At 35.3% G+C, this 20,901-nt stretch overlaps 1 protein-coding gene across 5 annotated transcripts in view; it reads right to left on the bottom strand.

Annotated features, from left to right (window-relative positions):
• The window catches only part of GRIK2 (glutamate ionotropic receptor kainate type subunit 2), a 771,122-nt gene that overhangs the window by 299,884 nt on the left and 450,337 nt on the right, over window positions 1–20,901 (bottom strand). For all 5 annotated transcript variants that reach the window (XM_003404322.4, XM_023543384.2, XM_064289255.1 and 2 more), the window contains exon 8: window positions 20,000–20,107. In XM_003404322.4, coding sequence (XP_003404370.1) covers window positions 20,000–20,107 — 108 coding nt within the window. The remainder of the gene's footprint in view (window positions 1–19,999; window positions 20,108–20,901) is intronic.

The raw sequence follows: 20,901 nt of genomic DNA, 5'->3' as shown, positions 1-20,901 counted from the left end.
AGTGCTTCAAGTCCTCTTCACTTTCAGCTAGCAATGGTGTATCATCTGCATATGACAGGTTGTTAATGAGTCTTCCTCCAATCCTGTTGTATTCTTCTTCATATAGTCCAGCTTCTTGGATTATCTGTTCAGCATGCAGATTAAATAAGTATGGTGAAAGAATACAACCCTGACGCACACTTCTCCTGATTTTAACTGTGCAGTATACCCTTTTTCTATTTGAAGGACTGCTTCTTAGCCTATGTACAGGTTCCACAGGAGCACAATTAAGTGTTCTGGAATTCCCATTCTTTGCAATGTTATTGATAATTTGTTATGATCTACATAGTCAAATGCCTTTACATAGTCAATAAAACACAGGTATATACCCTAGACAGCTAAAAACAATGACACAAACAGACATGTCACAATATTCACAATAGCAAATAAATGGAAACAAATGAAGTGCTCCTCAACAGATGAATAGAAAAGTAAATATGGTACATACATATAAAGAATACTATGCCACCGTAAAGAACAATGATGGGTCCACAAAACATATTATAATATGCCTGGAGGGCATAATGCTAAGTGAAACAAGTTAAGCAGATAAGGACAAATATTGTATGATCCCTCTTTCATAAGACAAGAATAAATAAATATAGAGAGACCAATATTCATTGATAGTTACCAGGGAAAGGGGGGGAGGGGAAAGTATGCTTTAGACTGTAAAGACTTGTTATTTTTAGTGATGGGAAAACTGGCACTGAATGTGAATGTAGAGAGCACAGGACAAAAAAAAAAGTAAAAACAAGTGTTTGAGTGTATATGGATGGGTATAGGCAAATTGGTTTATGGGTTGGTGTGCACATAGATGAGAACCAACCGAAGTATCTATAAAACCCATTGCCGTCAAGTTAATTGCAACTCATAGCGGCCTTATACGTGTAAATACAAATATGTGGGTGCAGACACATATATTCATTGAAGACACAAATACAGATACTCCTCAGACATAACCAAACATCTTCCAATATTGGTTTTCTGGGTTTGAAGACTCAGGACCATGGTCCCATGACTCAACCAACTCACATAACAGTTCACAAAAATCATGACCCTACATCCTAGGAAAGTAGCATCTAGGGTCTTAAAAGCTTGAGAGCACTCATGTAAGACACAACTGTGGGTCTCTACTCACCAGAAGCAAAACAGTAAGAAGGTAACCAAAAGCTTAGAGAAGAAACAAGTCTATAGGAACCACAACCTCATCTACCCTGAGACCACTGACTGTTTTGACTGGGGTCACAATAGTTGGTCCCAGATAGAATGGGAGAAAAACATGGAGCAGAACATATTATCATGTTATCAGGAGGGATTAGTCCCTGGAGAAGGGCGTCATGCTTGGTAAAGTAAAGGGTCAGCGAAAAAGAGGAAGACCCTCAACAAGATGGATTAATACAGTGGCTGCAACAGTGTGCTCAACCATAATAATTTTTGTGATTGGCACAGGACCAGGCAGTGTTTCATTCTGTTGTACACAGAGTCACTGTAAGTTGGAACTGACTCAATGGTGCCTGACAACAACACATACATATAATCCAGTCAAACTGGAACATTACAGAACAGCGGACTCCTGGAGACTATCATCCTAAGATACTCTTTAAACATAGAAGCAAGCCTTTCCCCTGAAATCACCTTTTAGCAAAATAGCAGTTTTGCAAACAAAATAAAGGATATTATCCATATGATCAGCAACCTACTTAAAAACCGTCAGTATGAGACTAGAAGGTCAACAATTACTCAAAAGCAAGGATGACAAGCTAAGAGGGTAGGCAAATTAGATTACTGGAAAGGGAATAAACAGAACAAAATTAAAGAGAATGTTGACATACTGTGATAAATGTAACTAATGTCACTGAACTATTTGTGTGGAAATTGTCAAAAGGGAACCTAACTTGCTGTGTAAACTATCACCAAAAACTCAATAAGATATTATTTAAAAAAAAAAAAAAAAAACTATGGAGCACAGTTGTACTCTGACACGTACTGGATCTAAGTCTAAGCGCACCTTGAGGCAGCTAACAACCATTCTAATTCAGGTCAATAATGAAAGGCCTTTACAGGCCAGGCAGGTAACATCAACATACGAAGTAGTAGGTATAAGCCAGGAGTAGGAATGTCTACACAAGGTGTACAGTTTGTAAACCTCACAAAATTTCAAAGTAAGGGCCAAAATCCTGATTCTGCTCTGCTCACAGAGCTGTAAGCCTTGAAAATGCATTTTCCCAGAGCAAAAAGCACCCAGAAAGTCATTACTCAGGCCAGTAGAGGCACTGCAGGAGATGAGCTAGAAGAGCCAAGAGAGCCTAGAGTGCCTGACCAATATAAAGTATTTCAAATTTAAAATCATTAAAAATATTCTGTTGGCTAAAGAAGATACATCTGCAGATGCTATTTTGCAGTGACTGCCACTTTTCTATCCCTGGTCCATAATTAATACCTATCACACATTTGTTCCCTTAGCTTTTGTTTCCTTTCTTTTTCCACCATTGGCTAAATAGCTAGGTTTTTCAGACGTATAATTCTACCAGTCAAAGCACTGGCAAACATCAATTACCCAATGTCTGCCTAATGACACCCTCAAATTTGATCAATAAGTTTTCCAACTTTCTAACCAAATCACTAGTATAAAATATTGATCATCTTCCATGATTACATTTTATAAAATAATAATTTAGTTAAATGTTCATGCATTTAAATATGCTTAGTTTCATTCTTTGTTATGTGCTTTTCCAGTATTATTTGGGGGTAGAGAATTCTGACTTAGATAATTTCCTATAGTCATAAGCATTAAAGATCTCCTTTTGTAAATCTCAGATTTCTTAGCAGAATATCTGAAGTTTCAGAAATTTCAATGGCCTTAAAATTCTAAATTGTATAAAATTTTGTATAATTCCTAGATTGTAAAAAAAAAAATTATTATTTTTTAAAGGTCCTTTTTGGGGACAACATGATTCAGTACTTGATATCAATTGAAGAAACTGTCACCAGTGGGTTTTTTCCTTATCTATTTTTTTTTTTTTTTTTTTTACTAGAGCCATGGGCTAAAAGTCAAGACAGTTTTTTTTTTCTTTCTATATTTCTTTATCTTTAGAAGAACTGTTTGTTTTGTTTTAATAAGATTATTAGCAAGTTTTTTGAGAGTTTTTTTCACTTCTGTTGTTGTTAGGCACCATGAGTTCGTTCCAACTGATAGTGACCCTATGTAAAACTGGATGAAACAGTGCCTGGTCCAGCTGCATCCTCACAGTGCTTGCTGTGTTTGAACACACTGTGGCAGCCATTGTGTTAATCTACCTCATTGAGGGTCTTCCTCTTTTTCACTGACCCTCTACTTTACTAAGCATGATGTCCTTCTCCAGGGACTGGTCCTTCCTGATAACATGTCCAAAGTACATGAGATGAAATACAAGCTTCTAAGCAGCATTTTGGCTGTATTTCTTCCAAGACAGATTTGTTCATTCTTCTGGCTGTCCACGCTATGTTCAATATTCTTCACCAACATCAACTCTTCGGTCTTCCTTATTCATTGTTCAGCTTTTGCATTCATACGAGGCAATTGAAAATATCGTGGCTTTGGTGAAGCACACCTTAGTCTCAAAGTGACATCTTTGCTTTTGCAACACTTTAAAGAAGTCTTTTGCAGCAGATTTGCCCAATGCAATACATCATTTGATTTTTTGACTGCTGCTTCCATGGACATTGATTGTGGATCCAAGTAAAATGAAATCCTTGACAACCTCAATACCTTCTCCATTTATCAGGATATTGCTTATTTGTCTAGTTGTAAGGATTTTTGTTTTATGTTGAGGTGTAAGCCATACTGAAGGCTGTGGTCTTTGACCTTCATCAATAAGTGCTTCAGGTCTTCTTCACTTTCAGCAAGCAAGGTTTTATCATCTGCATATCACAGATTGTTAATAAGTCTTCCTCCAATCCTGATGCTGCATTCTTCTTCATATAGTCTAGCTTCTCGGATTATTTGCTCATGGTGAAAGGATACAACCCTGACACATACTTTTCCTGATTTTAAGCCATGCAGTATCCCTTCCGTTCCAGTGATTGCCTCTTCATCAATATACAATTTCCTCATAAGCATAATTAAAGTGCCCTGGAATTCCCATTCTTCACAATGTTACCCATAATTTGTTAAGATCCATGTGATGGTTAATATTGTGTGTCAACTTAGCTGGGCTATGATTCACAGTGTTTATGTGATCACTCCCATGATGGAATCTGCTGTGATTAGCCAATCAGTTCAAAGGGGGTTTCCTTGGGGATGTGGCCTGCATCCAAATACAAGCATACATTCTGGCTTTTTGCTCACTCTGGGTCCTGTGGCTGCCTCCTGTTCGTCTGACATCTGGCTCTTGGGACTAGAGCTATCAGCTTATCTGCAGATCTTGGGATTCATTGATCTTCACAGCCTGAGAGCAGGAGCCCTGCTCTCCGACCTGCCGATTTTGGGTTTGCCAGCCCCTGCGGCTACATGAATTGAGAGAAGCCTCTATCCTGATCCATGGACTTGGGACATTCCACCCTCTACAATCACTTGAGCCCTTTCCTTGATATAAATCTCTCTCTCTCTACATATATTTATACACTTTAATGGTTTTGCTTCTCTAGAGAGCCCAACCTAGGGCAATCCACATAGTTGAATGCCTTTTCATAGTCAATAAAACACAGGTAAACATCTTCCTGGTATTCTCTGCTTTCAGCCAAGATCCTTCTGACATCAGCAATTATATCTGACATTCCATGTCCTCTTTTGAAACCAGCAAAATTTCTGGCAGTTCCTTGTTGGTGTACTGCTGAAATCATTTTTGAATTACCTTCAGCAAAATTTTACTTGCATATATTAATGATATTTTTTGATAATTTCCTCATTCTCTTGGATCATCATTCTTTGGAATAGGAACAAATATGGATCTCTTCCAGTCAACTGACCAAGTAGCTGTCTTCCAAATTTCTTGGCATAGATAGATTAAAAAAAAAACCAAACCCAGTGCCGTCTAGTCGATTCCGACTCATAACGACCCTATAGGACAGAGTAGAACTGCCCCATAGAGTTTCCAAGGAGCACCTGGTGGATTCAAACTGCAGACCTTTTGGTTAGCAGCCGTAGCTCTTAACCACTACACCACCAGGGTTTCCGCATAGACAGATGAGCCATCCAAACTTGAATCCATTTATTAAAACATCTCAATTGGTACTCCATCAATTCCCAGAGCCTTGTTTTTTTTTGCCAGTCCCTTCAGTGTAGCTTGGACTTACTTCAGCACCACTGGTTCTTGATCATATGTTACTTTTTGAAATGGTTGAGCATCGACCAATTCTTTTTGGCACGGTGACTGTGTATTCCTTCCGTCTTCTTTTGATGCTTCCTGTGTAGTTCAATATTTAGCCCATAGAATCCTTCAAAATCGCAACTGGAGGCTAAAATTTTTTCCTTAGTTCTTTGAGCTTGAAAAATGCCGAGCATGTTCTTCCCTTTTGGTTTTCTAACTTCAGGTCTTAGCACATATCATCATAATATTTTACTTTGTCTTCTCAAGCTGCCCTTTGAAATCTTCTGTTCAGCAATTTTACTTCATTAATCTTCCTTTTGCTTCTATGTTGAAGTGCAAGTTTCAGAATCTCTTCTGACATCCATTTTGGTATTTTCTTTCTTTCCTGCCTTTTAAATGACATTTTGCTTTATTCATGTATGATGTCCTTTATGTCATCTACAACTCCTCTGGTTTTCGGTCATTAGTGATTAATGTGTCAAATCTATTCTTGAGATGGTCTTTAAAATTGGTGGTTTATATCCAAGATCGTACTTTGACTCTCATGAACTTATTTTAATTTCCCTTAGCTTCAACTTGAACTTGCACATGAGCAATTAATGGTCTATTCTGCAGTCAGCCCCTGGCCTTGTTCTGACTAATGATATTGAGCTTCTCTGTTGTCTCTACACTGACCACAGATGTAGTTGATTTGATTCCTGTGCATTCCATCTGGGAAGGTCCAGGTGTATAGTCACTGTCTATGTTTTTGAAAAAGGTATTTTCAATGAATAGGTCATTCATCTAGCAAAATTCTATCATTGGATCTTCTGCATGGTTTCTATTGCCCAGCCCATATTTTCCAACTACTGATCATTCTTTGTTTCCAACTTTCACATTCCAATCACCAGTAATTATCAGTGCATCTTGATTTCACGTTTGATCAATTTCAGACTGCATATGTTGGTAAAAATCTTCAATTTATTCATCTTTGGCATTAGTGGTTGGTGTGTAAATTTAAATAATAGTCATATTAACTGGTTTTCCCTGTAGGTGTATGGATATTATACTATCACTGACAGTGCTATACTTCAGGATAGATATTGAAATATTCTTTTTGATGATGAATGCATGCCATTCCTCTTTAACTTGCCATTCCCAGCACAGTAGACCGTATGCTTGCCCAATTCACAATGGCCAATATCATTCCATTTCAGCTCACTAAGCCTAGGATACTGATCTTTACGTGTTCCATTTTATTTCTGATGGCTTCCAGTTTTCCTAGATTCATATTTTGTACATTCCAGATTCTGATTATTAATGAATGTTTGCAGCTGTTCCTTCTCATTTTGAGACATGCCATATCAGCAAACAAAGGCCCCAAAAGCTTGACTCCATCACGTCCTTAAGGTCAATTCAATTTTGAGGAGGCAGTCCTTTCCCAGTTATATTTTGAGTACCTCACAACCTCAGCTCTTTTTCAGACAATGTTCTTTATCAGACAATGTTGTGCTTTTATCCATAAGATTTTCACTGACAAATTTTTTTTTAAGTAGATTGCCAGGTCCTTCTTCCTAGTCTTAGTTGTGAATCTCCACTGAAACATGTCCACCATGGGTGATCCCGCTAGTATTTGAAATATCGGTGGTATAGCTTCCAGCATCACAGCAACACACAAGCCACCAGAGTATGACAAACTGATAGATGACTGGTGGTTTTCACTTCTAAAATGGGAAAAAATCTAAGCACTGTTGACCTCACAGAATGTTTTTAATTAGAGTGAATCTCTACATTTTGGTTTGCCCAGGCACTTCAGGTGTACAAGTGTCTTCTTGGTGAAAATACTAATGGCACCCTCTTGTATGCTTAAAAATACCATTGTTTGGCTAATAAATTATATGGTCACCCTAGTAATAAAGATTAAATTAGAAAGACATATGAAAATACTTCAAAAACCATACAGTACCATAGAAAGTCATGGAATCATTCATCTTTAATTTAATTTGCTCTTCAAAACCAAACCCACTGCCGTCAAGTCAATTCTGACTCATAGCGACCCTACAGGACAGAGTTGAACTGCCCCACAGGGTTTCCAAGGAGCACCTGGTGGATTCGAACTGCTGACCTTTTGGTTAGCAGCTGTAGCACTTAACCACTATGCCACCAAATTTGCTCTTATGGTCATAAAAATAAATCAAGTTTATTATTGTCAATAGTATAACATACAAAGATTTTTAAAAAAGGAAAATACATTTAAACATTGAACCTAGGTACATACCCAAAGCCAGTCATAAATAATCTTTCAGTGAACCTCCTTCCAGTCCTTTATCTACATATATGTTCTTGACGTACTTTTCATCATAAAATGCTCCCAAAAAACACAAAGATACAAAAAAAAAAAAGCCATTGAGTCAGTTCTGACTCATAGCGATCCCATATGTTACAGAGTAAGACTGAGCTCCATAGGGTTTTCTTGGCTATAAACTTTACAGAAGCAGTATCACCAAGCATTTCACATGCAGTGCCACTGAGTGGGTTCCAACTGCCAACCTTTTCATCAGTATCTCACCCTCTCTCTCAGGGACCTTCTTTTCATCACAGCCTTGTAGTTAATGGTCCAGCCTTTAAAGGGAGGGCCAGGTTATCTGGGCCCAATTACTTCTCCTTCACTTACCATCAGCTGAATTGGGTGCATTACTTCTCTGTGCCACAATTACCTCATCTATTAAAAGTGGAAGTAGTATTATCTATCTCATAGGGTCACTGTTGAGGATTAAATTAGAAAAAAAAATCTTTTCAATATGTTTACAAGTATGCGATAATTATTATATCAATTATCAAATACATCTTGTTTGTTCACTATTGTGAGCATATCTCCTACCATTAAAAGTTAATCGAATCCATAATTTTAATTACTACATAAAATGAACATATCATAATTTATTTAACTATCACTGTTATAAACAAGGCCTCAATGAATATGTCTATTTATAAGCATTTGCTCATATATTTTATTTTAAAACAGATTCCTAAAAGTAGAATTACCGAACCAAAAGAGACAGGAGTTGTTAAGATTCTGAATACATGCTGACAATTTGCTTTTGAAAAGTTTTGTTCATGTGTTATATTCCCACTGATAGTTCATGAGATTTCCCACAATACAGCTATCTTTCTACCCATTCATCTCTTATGTTAATAGTTGCAACTTACATATTTGAATGATATTACAGTTTTATGATTTGGAAACCCTGGTGGCGTAGTGGTTACGTGCTACGGCTGCTAAACAAAGGGTGGGAAGTTCGAATCCACCAGGCACCCCTTGAAAACTCTATGGGACAGTTCTATTCTGTCCTATAGGGTCGCTATGAGTCGGAATTGACTTGACAGCCCTGGGTTGGTTTTTTTATGATTGTTATATCTGTATTTCTAGATAATGTGTTTTATTGACATGAAATAATTATTTTTATTCCAGTTAATTATTTTCACCTAGACTTCCAGTGCCTGATAGTAATCATGCTTCCATTACTGGTGTTTGCATTTGTGTGATAAATCACTATCTACATGCTCATTTTCAATATATTTCTCATCTTATCTGTGTCTTTATAAGCAGCTCACCAGTGAATTTTGTTTAACGTCCTAACATTTTTACTTTTTTTTTTTAACTTGAATCTTAATATTTAGTCTTGCTTCTTTCATAGTGTTTTATTTTCACTATTTCTTTTCTGCCCATTAGTTTTTTGGTACACACATTTTTCTCATGGTAAATTGGGAGATAGCTTTCTTTTAAGTCAACGGATGGGCATCTGCAATTTTTGGTTAAACTTTTGCAATCACATTCTGAAACTGATATTAACTCATAAAAATAAAAATGGCATCTACTAGGTCGCTATGAGTCGGAATTGACTCGACGGCTTTGGTTTTGGTTTTTCTTAGAAAGTTCACTGTTTTGGTCTATTCCCCTGCAACAGAGACTGATGATTCCCAGTTTTGGTTAGCTTAAAAAGGGATTGTGAAAACTGCCTTTTTGATTATTTTTCCCTAAATATTGTGAATCCTCTCTCTCCAAGAGAAAAATTTTTAATTTTTGATATAATCTTTAAAACAATTATTTAAACACATTTCTCAGTATATTTCAGAGCCCTGGTGGCACAGGGATTAAGACCAATGGATACTAACTAAAAGGTCAGCAGTTCAAATCCACCTCGACGCTGTCCTATAGGGTCACAATGAGCCAGAATCAACTCGACAGCAAATTTTTTTTCCCCTCGGTATATTTAACTGCTTTTGATGTTTGTTAGGATTTCTAGCCATAATTTCCTGTTTGTTGAGTGTTGTTTTTCTTTATGTTTCATTGCTCAGTTTATAAACGAAAACTATGTAATATACTTCTATCTGCTTACATATTTGAAGATTTTTTGTTGTTGTTGTCTTCTTATATAAAGAAAACTTGGCTAGATAAAGTCACCCAGCTGCGTCACAATTGTCTTCCTTCAGGATTCAGTAATTCTTGTTCATTATTTTCAAATATTGTTGAAAGGCTGGGAGAGGCTCTTTGTTGGTTAAATGCTATTTTCATGAAGGCTTCTAGTATTCTCTATTTTGAAGTTTTAAATCTTAATCAGTATATATATATTTTTTTTTTCATTATATTTGCCTAAAATAAAATGTCTTCTCAATTTGCCGAAGGCAGATTTTATTTAGATCATGAAAATTTTCTTCCTTTTACTTTAATTGGTTATTACTTATGTTCTAACTCGTCTGCATTGTCTTTTGAGAATTCACATTATCTGTAAGTCTCATTTCCTAGACAACTCCTACAAATTTCCTGTCTTTTATCTTAATAATTTTGTTTCATTTTTCATCCTTTGAGTTCTCAAAAGCAAGCAAACGAACAAAAAAAAAAACCTGTTTTTTTCTTTACTTTCTTTATAATTTGATTTTCTGTCATTTAAAAACTATGATTCAATAATCTCAATTCAGTTTTTTACATGGAAACTTTTCTTGTTCCTTTATTTCTTCCTTGCTTCAGATTGCTTTGTTTTTTATAAATAATTGGTTTAAGTTTCATAAATGAGAGTCTTTGGAAACACCTTGGACTATGAATCAGGTCTTTTCAAATTCTACACTTACATATACACACATAACATATAGGCTCATGAAATAGGTACAATATTTCATGTTTTATATGTATTATTTTACTGAATAACTATAAATGTTTTGTCATGGTGGTATAATTATTATTTCACAGCTTGAAAAACTAAGCCTTAGAAAGAAACTTCAGTGATAAATCCAAGATTTGAAAAAGGGTCAGTGTGCCTTCAGTCAACGTTCTCAATCCCCACCTGAATAGGTTTATCTCCTAGGCAGTAACTGCATTTCAGAGGCAGCCTTCTTTTCTGAATTTTCAGCATTTGAGTCTCCCCTCCTCATTATAGATATTAATATTCTCTATTCGCCCTTATAGAAAATAAGTCTATGTTGTTCTATTACGAAAACAAGGATTTCAAATGGATTCAATTAAAGAATTACATGGCTCTCATCAAATATTTCATAAATAAAGCTCTGAAATGTAGACTGAGTAGGCAGAAAGGGAAGAAAAAAAATTCCTGTATCCTATATTCCAACAATACAGATCTACTGGAGGTTTCCCAAATGACACAAGCTGTCATGACCTCTATAAGTGTTGGACTTGTCTCAGGAAAAGACAGCCTTCAGTTCAGTCAGTGAGGCAGAGGCATAATATATTGACTGTGCTATCTGATTTAATCTGGAGTCTACACTAACAGCTACTTTTTTTGAGGAAAAAAAACATGTTTTTCCTTGGTGGTAAAAACCAGGATGTGAAACTATATTCCCCGAGGTTAACCAAGTCATTATCTGCACCCCTCAGAATAATTGTACTCCAGAAGAGTGCTGTCTGAGTGCTGCTGCCAGCAAGGTACTTTTTCTTTTTGCAAGATAGGCAAAGAAAATACATGTAAGCATCTTGTGGCCATGACATAAGCATCCTGTGAAACTATCTGTAATCACTAATAATAGTATAATTAATCAGTAACGAATCAGAGTGTGATTATTACAATATTCATTGATTTTCCTGCAATTGCCCTCCCTATGGTTTAGTTTCTCATTTTAACCCATAAGAATACTTGTATAAGGATCTGCCCCAGGACTACCTTGCTCCATTTTCAATGGACTATGAATTTTTCCAACTGCAATTGTTTTAAACTCTTAATGAACCTGTTTTAACCTGACACAGCATTCAAGTTTTTCTCTACAACATAATCTTGATATAAAATATCTTTACTCTCTTTCACCACCTACCCCATACATCTTGAGCGCTGCTTCAAAACCTGGGTCAGACAATCCCTCCTCTGGGTACCAAATGGATGCCTTTCAACTATGCTTCCACACATAACCATTTAAATATGCCTTCAAAACAATAAGTATCACATTGCATTTTAATTATTTTCTTATCTCTCTAGTTGGATCTTAAATCCCCTAAGGATAGGGACTATTTTAGTTTCCTAGGTCAGCCACAACAAAACACTACAAACGGGGTGGCTTATGGAAACCCTGGTGGTGTACACCTGCTAACTAAAAAGTATGCATTTCAAATCCACCAGATGCTCCTTAGAAACTCTATGGGGCAGTTCTACTCTGTCCTATAGGGTTGCTAAGAGTCAGAATTGACTTGATGGCAATGGGTTTGCTTTTTTTTAGGGGGGGAGTTGGGTGGTTTATAAGAACAATAATTTATTGTCTACCAGTTGTACAGACTGGAGTCAAGATCAGAGCATCAACCGTGCTGATTCCTTCTAAGGCTTTGAAGGAGAATCTGTTCCATAACTCTCTGCTAGTTTCCGGTAGCTTCAAATATTCCTTGGCTTACAGATGCAGTGTCACATGATAACCTTTTTTGTCTCCATGTCTCTGTGTCTCTTTTCCTCTTTTATGAAAACGCCAATCATACAGGATTAAAACCCATCCCACACAAATATGATCTCATGTTAACTTAATTGACAATATTTTCAAAGACCTATTTCCAAGTTGGGTCAATGCAGAGGTACAGGGGTTAGGACTTCAGCATATCTTTTTTGGTGAAACAATTCAATCCTTAACAGGGTCTTTGGCTTACATATTTTTCTAACCCAGTGTTTTTGAACACGGAACATACTAGAGGATTTATTTGTGAAGGCTCTGCCTATACTTGTTGAATAAAGAAGTAATGGTGTTATCTCTTTGAATTGTAGACAATAAACATCCAGTGAATATTTACTGAGTGAATGAATACAATAAGCCGGTGAATTAATACATGTCAAAAACTTGCAAGTTCTTTCAAGCTTTTAACTCTCCAGTCCTATTTTTCATTCATTCACTCATCCATTCATTTGGCAAATATTTGTTGACTATATACTGTGTATCTATTCTATTTACATATTTTGTTTTCCATTTCTTCATGTTTTGTTCAAGCTCTTTCTCACTGTCATAATTAACTTCCGGGAGTATTACACCATATATCTTTGCCATTTATTTGCATTATTTTCCTAAGCTAAAAAAAAAAAAAAAAAAAAATTTTTTTTTATGGACTCCATTTTTTATAATTCTAAAGAATGTTTAAAGTCCTCTTATAATTTTGGTTGGTAACTATGCTGGTTTTTTTTTTTTTTGCTTTTTTCCCCCTATGTAGATAAAGTACTTTTCCCCGATGATTTTTAAATTATTTAAGTATCTTATTAATTAGTTGGGGAACCCTGGTGGCATTTGGGGAACCCTGGTGGCATTTGGGGAACCCTGGTGGCATAGTGGTTAAGTGTTACAGCTGCTAACCAAGGGTCAGCAGTTCGAATCTGCCAGGCATTCCTTGGAAACTCTATGGGGCAGTTCTACTCTACTCTGTCCTACAGGGTCGCTATGAGTCGGAATTGACTTGACGGCACTGGGTTTGGTTTTTTTTGTTATTAATTAGTTGATACAACATTTTTTTTTAGATACTTCTTTCAATGTAAACATCCTTTATTTTATAACTCATATTACTACTTTATATCCAAAAGAATGTTTCTGTTCCCTTTCTTGAGTTACATAAGCCTTTACCTCATCTGTAATTAGCATTTTATAGTTTCTTCTAAGGATGTATGTTTGGTCTATAAATGCAATTAAAATCTCTGTAGAATTTGTAGTAATAATCTGTTTAGCAAGTATATCAGAAACTTTTTCAAGTCAGATCAAAATAAGCAACATGCTGAGCTAAGTTTAAAAATACTGCATTTAAAAGAGTCCAAGTTTATTCAAAGTTGAGAAATAATTTAAGATAAATTATCCACTAAAAGAACAGCTGGCACAATAGATATATCAGGATTCTAGGTGCACTATCGTATTGACAATCACTTAAAAAATATCCATGGTGTGTTAGGGAATGAAAAAAAAAGGAATAAAGTTTTCCGTTGCCAAAAAGAAGAAAAAGAATCTCAGATTATACATTGTTTTGACTTACTGTCAGATGCATATATCTGTGTTAAGCAAAGATTATCAGTAGTACATCTCCCAAGGCCCTTGTGAAATAATAATAAACCACAAAGTACATTATGTTTAAAACGATATTAGCACAATGTGGAATCATAGAATAAATTTGCCTTAAAAAAAAATTACCCCTAGTAATGAGTTGCCTCATAACACATGGCCCATAAAGTGTATACTCACCAACCCTCTTAGAAGACAGGACACCTCTAGAAGTACTGTTTGAGGGTACTGAGAAATGGAAAATTTGGAAGGAATTGTTATTACATTCTGTTTTATATTTGGGAGATGAATAGTCACTCTATTTGATTGAATAAACATTGGTGGACTGTGTATTTCCTGCTAACTAGTATATTATTTGTTTCTGGATAATTTGCAAACCCAGATTTTTTTCAAGCCAAAATGCTTCATGATTAGTGGGGACAGAAATTTTTCAACAGAGTAGTTCTCTTGCTAACGTTAGAGTCCAATTGGAGAGTTTCTTTTTCCTTGCCCTGTCTAACACTGAAATGTTAAATGAAAATTAGAGGTATTTATTTGCGTTACTGTCAAATAACCCTTGATATCGAACTTTAGTAGTAGTATACTTCTATGTGGCTAAATGTTAACAGGAGGGCCATTAAAGAAGAATGGTACCTGATCTCTGAGAGAATCAAGGGACATTTCATAGCAACACATGTGTGCTGCACACCTGGGAGAATTTCAAACAGTCAAAGAGCAATGACCGGAAACTAGGCTATCTCCATACATGAGCAAATCGGCATACAAGGACAACAGAAGGACCCCTCAGTGACCACTTTCCTAAAACTACCTTCCCACAAGTTTCCACAGGTCTTGGAGTTTCAACATTTGAGAACAACAGTGTTAAGATGAGGACAACTTGATAAGTATATAATCATGTAATGGAAAGTATGATTAATCTAAATACTGGTTTTTCATGTTTAGGAGTTTTATTTTTATCTAGGACAAACTCTATCCTAAATATAACAAAGGAGTTAGAAAATTAAGGGTCATATTTCTACGGGATTAATTTCTTCAGGGTTTAATTTGAAATCAAATCAATGTATACAATTATGTTTAGTATATATGTCTTTGAGGAGCTCTGGTGGTGCAGTGGTTAAGCACTGGGCTGCCAACTGAAAAGGTGGGTGATTCAAACCCACTAGCTGCTCCATGGAAGAAAGATGTGACAGTCTGCTTCCATAAAGATTTATAGCCTTAGAAATCTATAGGGGAGTTCTACTCTGTCCTATAGGGTCACCATGAGTCTGAAATTGATTCAACAGCAATAGGTTTATATATGTCTTAATTTGCCTTCAGTGGATAAAAGAAAAAAAAAAATCAATATTTGATATTCTCTGATGGGCCAAAATAAGAAATCATGAGGCCTTGAGTAATCCCGCTGATTTCTAAACGCAAATACCATGTGTAAATTTTTTTCTTAATATTTCAACATTCTGAAGGTTCACAGTTATGCAAAATAGTGGCCATAAACAAACTCACATATAACATGCTGATACAGTTCTGAGCCAGGGTACATCATGAATTCTATGTAGGAGTTAGACAAATTAAATGGTTAATAGCTCCAAAGACAGACACTAGGCTTGGATCCTGCCTAGGATGCAATTTTGCCTGTTAAGAAACCAACAAAATATTTCTGACTGCTTTAAAAATTATGAGTCAACATCAGCATTGGCATTGCTTTCCGACCAGAGGCAAAAGAATTCTGTTTCTGAGAAAGCTGGGGGTCATTGTTGTCATGGGGACCAGGGGATATATATCAAATGTCACCAAAGAGAAGAAGATAAAAACTGCTATGCATCAGATTGGGTACCTAGAAATCTATCAAAGAAATAGCTCTCACCTTTCTAGGGTGAATTTTCAGGTTTAGACACATTTTGAAGACTGTACGTTCTATTCAGACACTTTTTTCCTAGGAAGTTAATGAGTACAGGATTCTACAGGCAAGGAAAAGGTCAATAGTAAAGATTTCTATAGACATTACCACTCTTTCTTGAAAATACATGTTCTATAAAAAAATCTTCAAAAAGACATTTTGAAGCCTATTCTGATTCTAAGGCATACATGCCTGTAAACTCAATCAGGCAGGGTTTCACTTTTAATTCTCACTTCTCCATATATTATCAAAAATATGTGAGTTTTCAGTGAGAAGCCTATGGATTGTTAGTATCAGTTTCTATCCTGGTGGGTACAAATGAAAGCAGTAAATATTCAGAAAGCAAAGGTGTTAAAAGTCGGAATAAAGCTTTACTTGAAATTGAAATACGACAAAAATTAAACTCTTTAAAGGTTTGCTAATAAGAATGATCTTGCTTTATGCCCTTTATAGAATTGTGTTAATTTTATAGAAGTCAACAAACATATACATTATAAGATGCCTTTTTATAACCATTTTTTTCTTCCAAGATTTTCCCTAAGGACACACAAGTCAGAACCCAATTTCCTTGTAAAAACATGTTGAGGCAAACACAGGATGTGGTATTTTCTGGTCCCAAACTTGCCCAGGCACCTTAGTACTATCACTAGCCAGAGAAATTCATTGGCTTCATGTTTATGTTTGTTCAACATTAATATGATATTAAATAGTAAAGTCAATATTAATAAGAATGTATCAGATACTTGCCATCAAGGAGACAGGGTATTCTATTCTCTATATTCTATTTAAATATAAATATCACATTCAAGAGAATGTCATCAAAAGCACCAGAACAGATAACTGACTTTGATGTTGGAGAAAGGCCAGGAGAGGTCCAGGAGAATGACTTTAAGTTAACACCTCTACTTAGAAGTATTCTCTAGTGCAATAAAAATCCATGTGAACAAACAAGAAGATGTAATAGTAAAAGACAGATTTTTTTCTTGAAAAGTACATGAAGTACATTGTACTCACATAGTACATTTAAAAAAAAAAATCACAGGGCAGAATTAAATGATTTTATTCTTGCATTACAGTATTCTTAGAAGAAATTCTATTTCAAGTGTAAGTGATCTTTTCCCAAAAGTGGCCTCTAGGGCCTCCATTGCTTATCTTGCAAAGGAAATGCACCATTATCTTGTAGTGTTGTTGACTCAGTTAGCCTAAATTTATTTTGTGTAAAATCCTTCCAACTGTTTTTGCTCTAAATTCTTGAATTCTTTTGAAATTATATTCTAAAAACTTTCTGAATATCTCTGCAACACCTAATGACATTAGTCTCTGTTTTCCTACATCTGACGCTGATCTTAGCACATGGCTAAGCTTCAGGGGACAATTTCTAACAGTAAATTGCATCCTAGTTACATATTCTAAATAAATAACTTGCTAAAAAAAATCTCATTTTATTATCAGTTATGAAGACATTTTTATATTTCCTCCTAAGTATAATCTTTATAATGACAAAACATAGATGCTTATTACATATTTATTACAGGATTAAAAAAAAAAATGAACAGATAAAATGTGTTGGTCAAAGACTAGACCAGAACTAGGAAAAGGCAGCAGGCGCAGAGGAGAAGAAATGGATAATGCTAGCACTTTAGAAACTTTTTTTTTCAGTTTCCTGGCCAAGTCATGATAAAGCAGTATCGAGGACGGTGCTGAAATTTCTAGCCTCGGAACCTGTAGAGATGATACTTCCAGGTTCTTTTAGACACCATGATATTTTTACTTCAACCTGTCTGGAAAAGAAGCACTTAGTATTCTTTTTTTTTTTTTTTTTTTTTGAGATAAGGAATCCAACACAGATGTTGTGTGGAAGGATGAAGTCATACACTTGGTTGCGATAGAACTGGAATCATAAACTCAAGCTCCCTGGACTTCCATCTATTGACCCTTCTAAACTGTCAACTGTGTTAGGTAGGAGCTCCATCTTCTTTACCTATGGTTGGTAATTATTCTTTTCAGGAAAAAATAAATAAAATGTAAAATCAGCAAGGCTCCTTCATCCTCATGGGGCACTTAGTCCCATAATGCAGCTGAAGACAATGTTTTAAAAGACTGAGAAACTTGCCCATAAGCAGCAGATGGCAGAGGTTGAGCCCAATTCTGTCTGAATCTAGACCTGGAGTTTTTAACCATTCTGTTGAATTAAAAACTGAAAACATTTTGCTACTTTAACAGTACTTTATTCCACCTGAGTCAATGTCAAATATGCCACAATAGTAGGCCCAAGACATTTCTATTGTTCTTAATAGCTGACTAAACACTAACTCCCTTCATTTGTCTGTACTAATTTCTAAATATATTGAAAACATTTCATGTGAAATCTTTTAATTCCCCTTCTCCCCAAGTCTAAGAGCCCTGGTGGTGCAGTAGTTAAGTGCTCAGCTGCTAACCAAAAGGTCACGGCTCCGGGGGGAAAAAGATATGGCAGTCCACTTCCGTAAAGATTACAGCCTACGAAACCCTATGAGGCAATTCTTCTCTGTCCTATAAGGTCGCTGAGTTGGAACTGACTTGACTGCAATAGGTTTTGGGGAAGATTTGTCTCAATTTCTTTCAAATTCCCTCATTGCCAACTTCTTCCCTCATCTTTGATCTATGCCTTATCACTGGTTCCTCCCCTTCTGCCACCTGGCTCCCCCACTTTTTCTCCTTAAAAACATCTTCCCAACGTTTTGTGATTCTTTGAACTAAAAATGATGCTGAAGTTTCAGTTATTGCCTTCTGTCACTGTTTACTCATGTCCCATTCCTCCCATCCAGAGCAGTTTTGGCCCCATACTAAATATATCCCAAGACAGAATATCCTCCTAAGCAATTCACAGGCCTTCAGGCTATTCTCTCTGAATCCACCATTGCATACCAATACATTGCAAATGCTTCCACATGGTGCTCATTCTGACTGAAGTCTTGCATTTTAGCTCTCACTCTAACTGCATATCCCTTTCTGAAATGACTCAATCCCCACCAATCAACAATTTCTCACTGTACGAACCTCATTCTAAGTACAGCATTTACTGTGATTCAGTTATATTCTTTGTTGGAAATATTCTTTGATTGCTCTTTTAAAGACTTGAAACAAATAGCACCCCATTGCATTTATTCACAAATGTGTGTTATTTGATCACGCCATAAAAAAAAAAAAAAAAAAAAACCTCTTGAGATTATTGACCGTGTGTAAAAACAACCCTTCAAATTTTTTAAGAGAATGCAAAATATTTATGAAATTTAGGGGCAACATGGCTAGCTCACCACTCATTAGTATGGTGGGTCATCATCGTACTCAGTAAACATCATATGCAGGTCTGCCTATAATCCACATCAGAGCATAGAGAAAGCTTCTCCAATGTTTACTTTGAATCCAAGACAGTGCTAGATCTATAGTAATATGTAGAGGATTGCCATTTTTATGTGATATATTGAAAGGCAAGCAATGGTCAAAACACAGTATAGTGGCTTGGATACCTCAGGAAAATAACATAATATCTTTCCCTGTGAAGACTGGGCTAAAACCCTGAAGACCTGGCTAAACTCTATCATTTTTAAGTCCAGTTTCTGGATGCAGATTAATGTTTCTAATTTGGAAACAAGGTGGTTACCTACATTACAACCATAAGCAAATTTAAGCCCAAATATTCGTAAAGCAGTCACCTCAAATTCTATAAGCCCTACCATGTTTTACCTAAATCACTAAACATACAATCAGTGAAGAAATACATCCAGCATGGTATCTCTAGCATTTATGTTCACACCTAATTTACTTTGTTTATATTAATTCAGACATTTCACTTGAATATAACCCAGCAATGGGAACATGTTTCTGTATTTAATCCTTTTTTATGTCCTTCTCCAGGTAGCAAAGTGTCTGTAAGCACGAATGGTTAAAAGCTGCATGTACAAATACCCATATTAAACTAAGTATTTTCTAATTACGGTATTAAATCTTACAGCTAATATTACGTGCATTTCAAAGTATCAGAAAAACCTGATAAGAAAATATATATATATATATATATATATATATATATATATATATTTAAACTGTCTTAAGGAACCCTTTATTCTTGAATTTAAATTAACAATTATTATACCCAGTATAACAAATTGCACATTATTTTGCCAAGTTTTCCAGTTAAGTTAAATGTCAATGAAATGTGACTATAATAGAGAATATCTCTTTCTTTATTAGGATATGTTTCATTTCATAATTAAAGTAAATAAGCTGAATGCCTCAGTACCTTTTCGAGACCTTCTTCCTTGAGGCTGATCACATCTAAGTCAAAATCTGTCCGTAAACCATTGGTTTTGTTAAAAGTTATTCTACCTGTTAGGCCTTCCCAGTGTGCCTGTGGAAAAAGAAAAACACATTGATTAACAAATAAGCAAAGAACAAGAAAATAATATATTTTTCAAAAAAAAAAAAGTTGAACACTATTTTCATTCTCAAAAATTTATGTGAATCCAGTTTTAAAATAATTTTATTATCTTTTGAAATTTGAAAGATGTTTCTGATAAATAAATTACCCTAGTCTCAGTATAAAATTTATTATAAACTTTTCATTTTATATAATGCACTTTTTCCAAGTATATAATTTTCTATGAGAATTTAAAGATATCATAAATAATAAACTTCACCAAAGTGAGAAGAATTCAGTTATTTATTATGATACATGAGATACTGAATATCTCACTATGGATTACAAATAGAACTGCCGCTAAAAAATACCACTACTAAACACATGATAATATAAAAATAAATACATTTTATTACATTGAAAGAAATTGAATCCAGTAAAACCTATGCTATACTACTTAAATTACACAGCCTTTCCCTTTAGAATAATTAACTAATTACTTTTCCCCAAATAAGACTGGGAAAAATATATCACAATTACTTCAAATCCAGGTATACTTCCTGTAAAGGAGGTCTCCACATAGAAGGAGATATTTGGGAATACAATAAACTAGTGACATAATGGGTTCACACTTCAACAGTCAGCAGATACCTGGACTTTTTTAAAATATGAAAAGTTTTCCCATTCCAGTGGCTATATATCCAAAATGAGACGTTGCATTGCAAATAGCTTGGTAAAATAGTCACATATTAAAATTTTAAAAAATGTACACTTAGAACTATAAT

The sequence above is a fragment of the Loxodonta africana genome, chromosome 1 (genome assembly GCF_030014295.1).
Source record: "Loxodonta africana isolate mLoxAfr1 chromosome 1, mLoxAfr1.hap2, whole genome shotgun sequence".
Lineage (NCBI taxonomy): Eukaryota > Metazoa > Chordata > Mammalia > Proboscidea > Elephantidae > Loxodonta > Loxodonta africana.
This window is presented reverse-complemented; position numbering and strand designations above follow the sequence as displayed.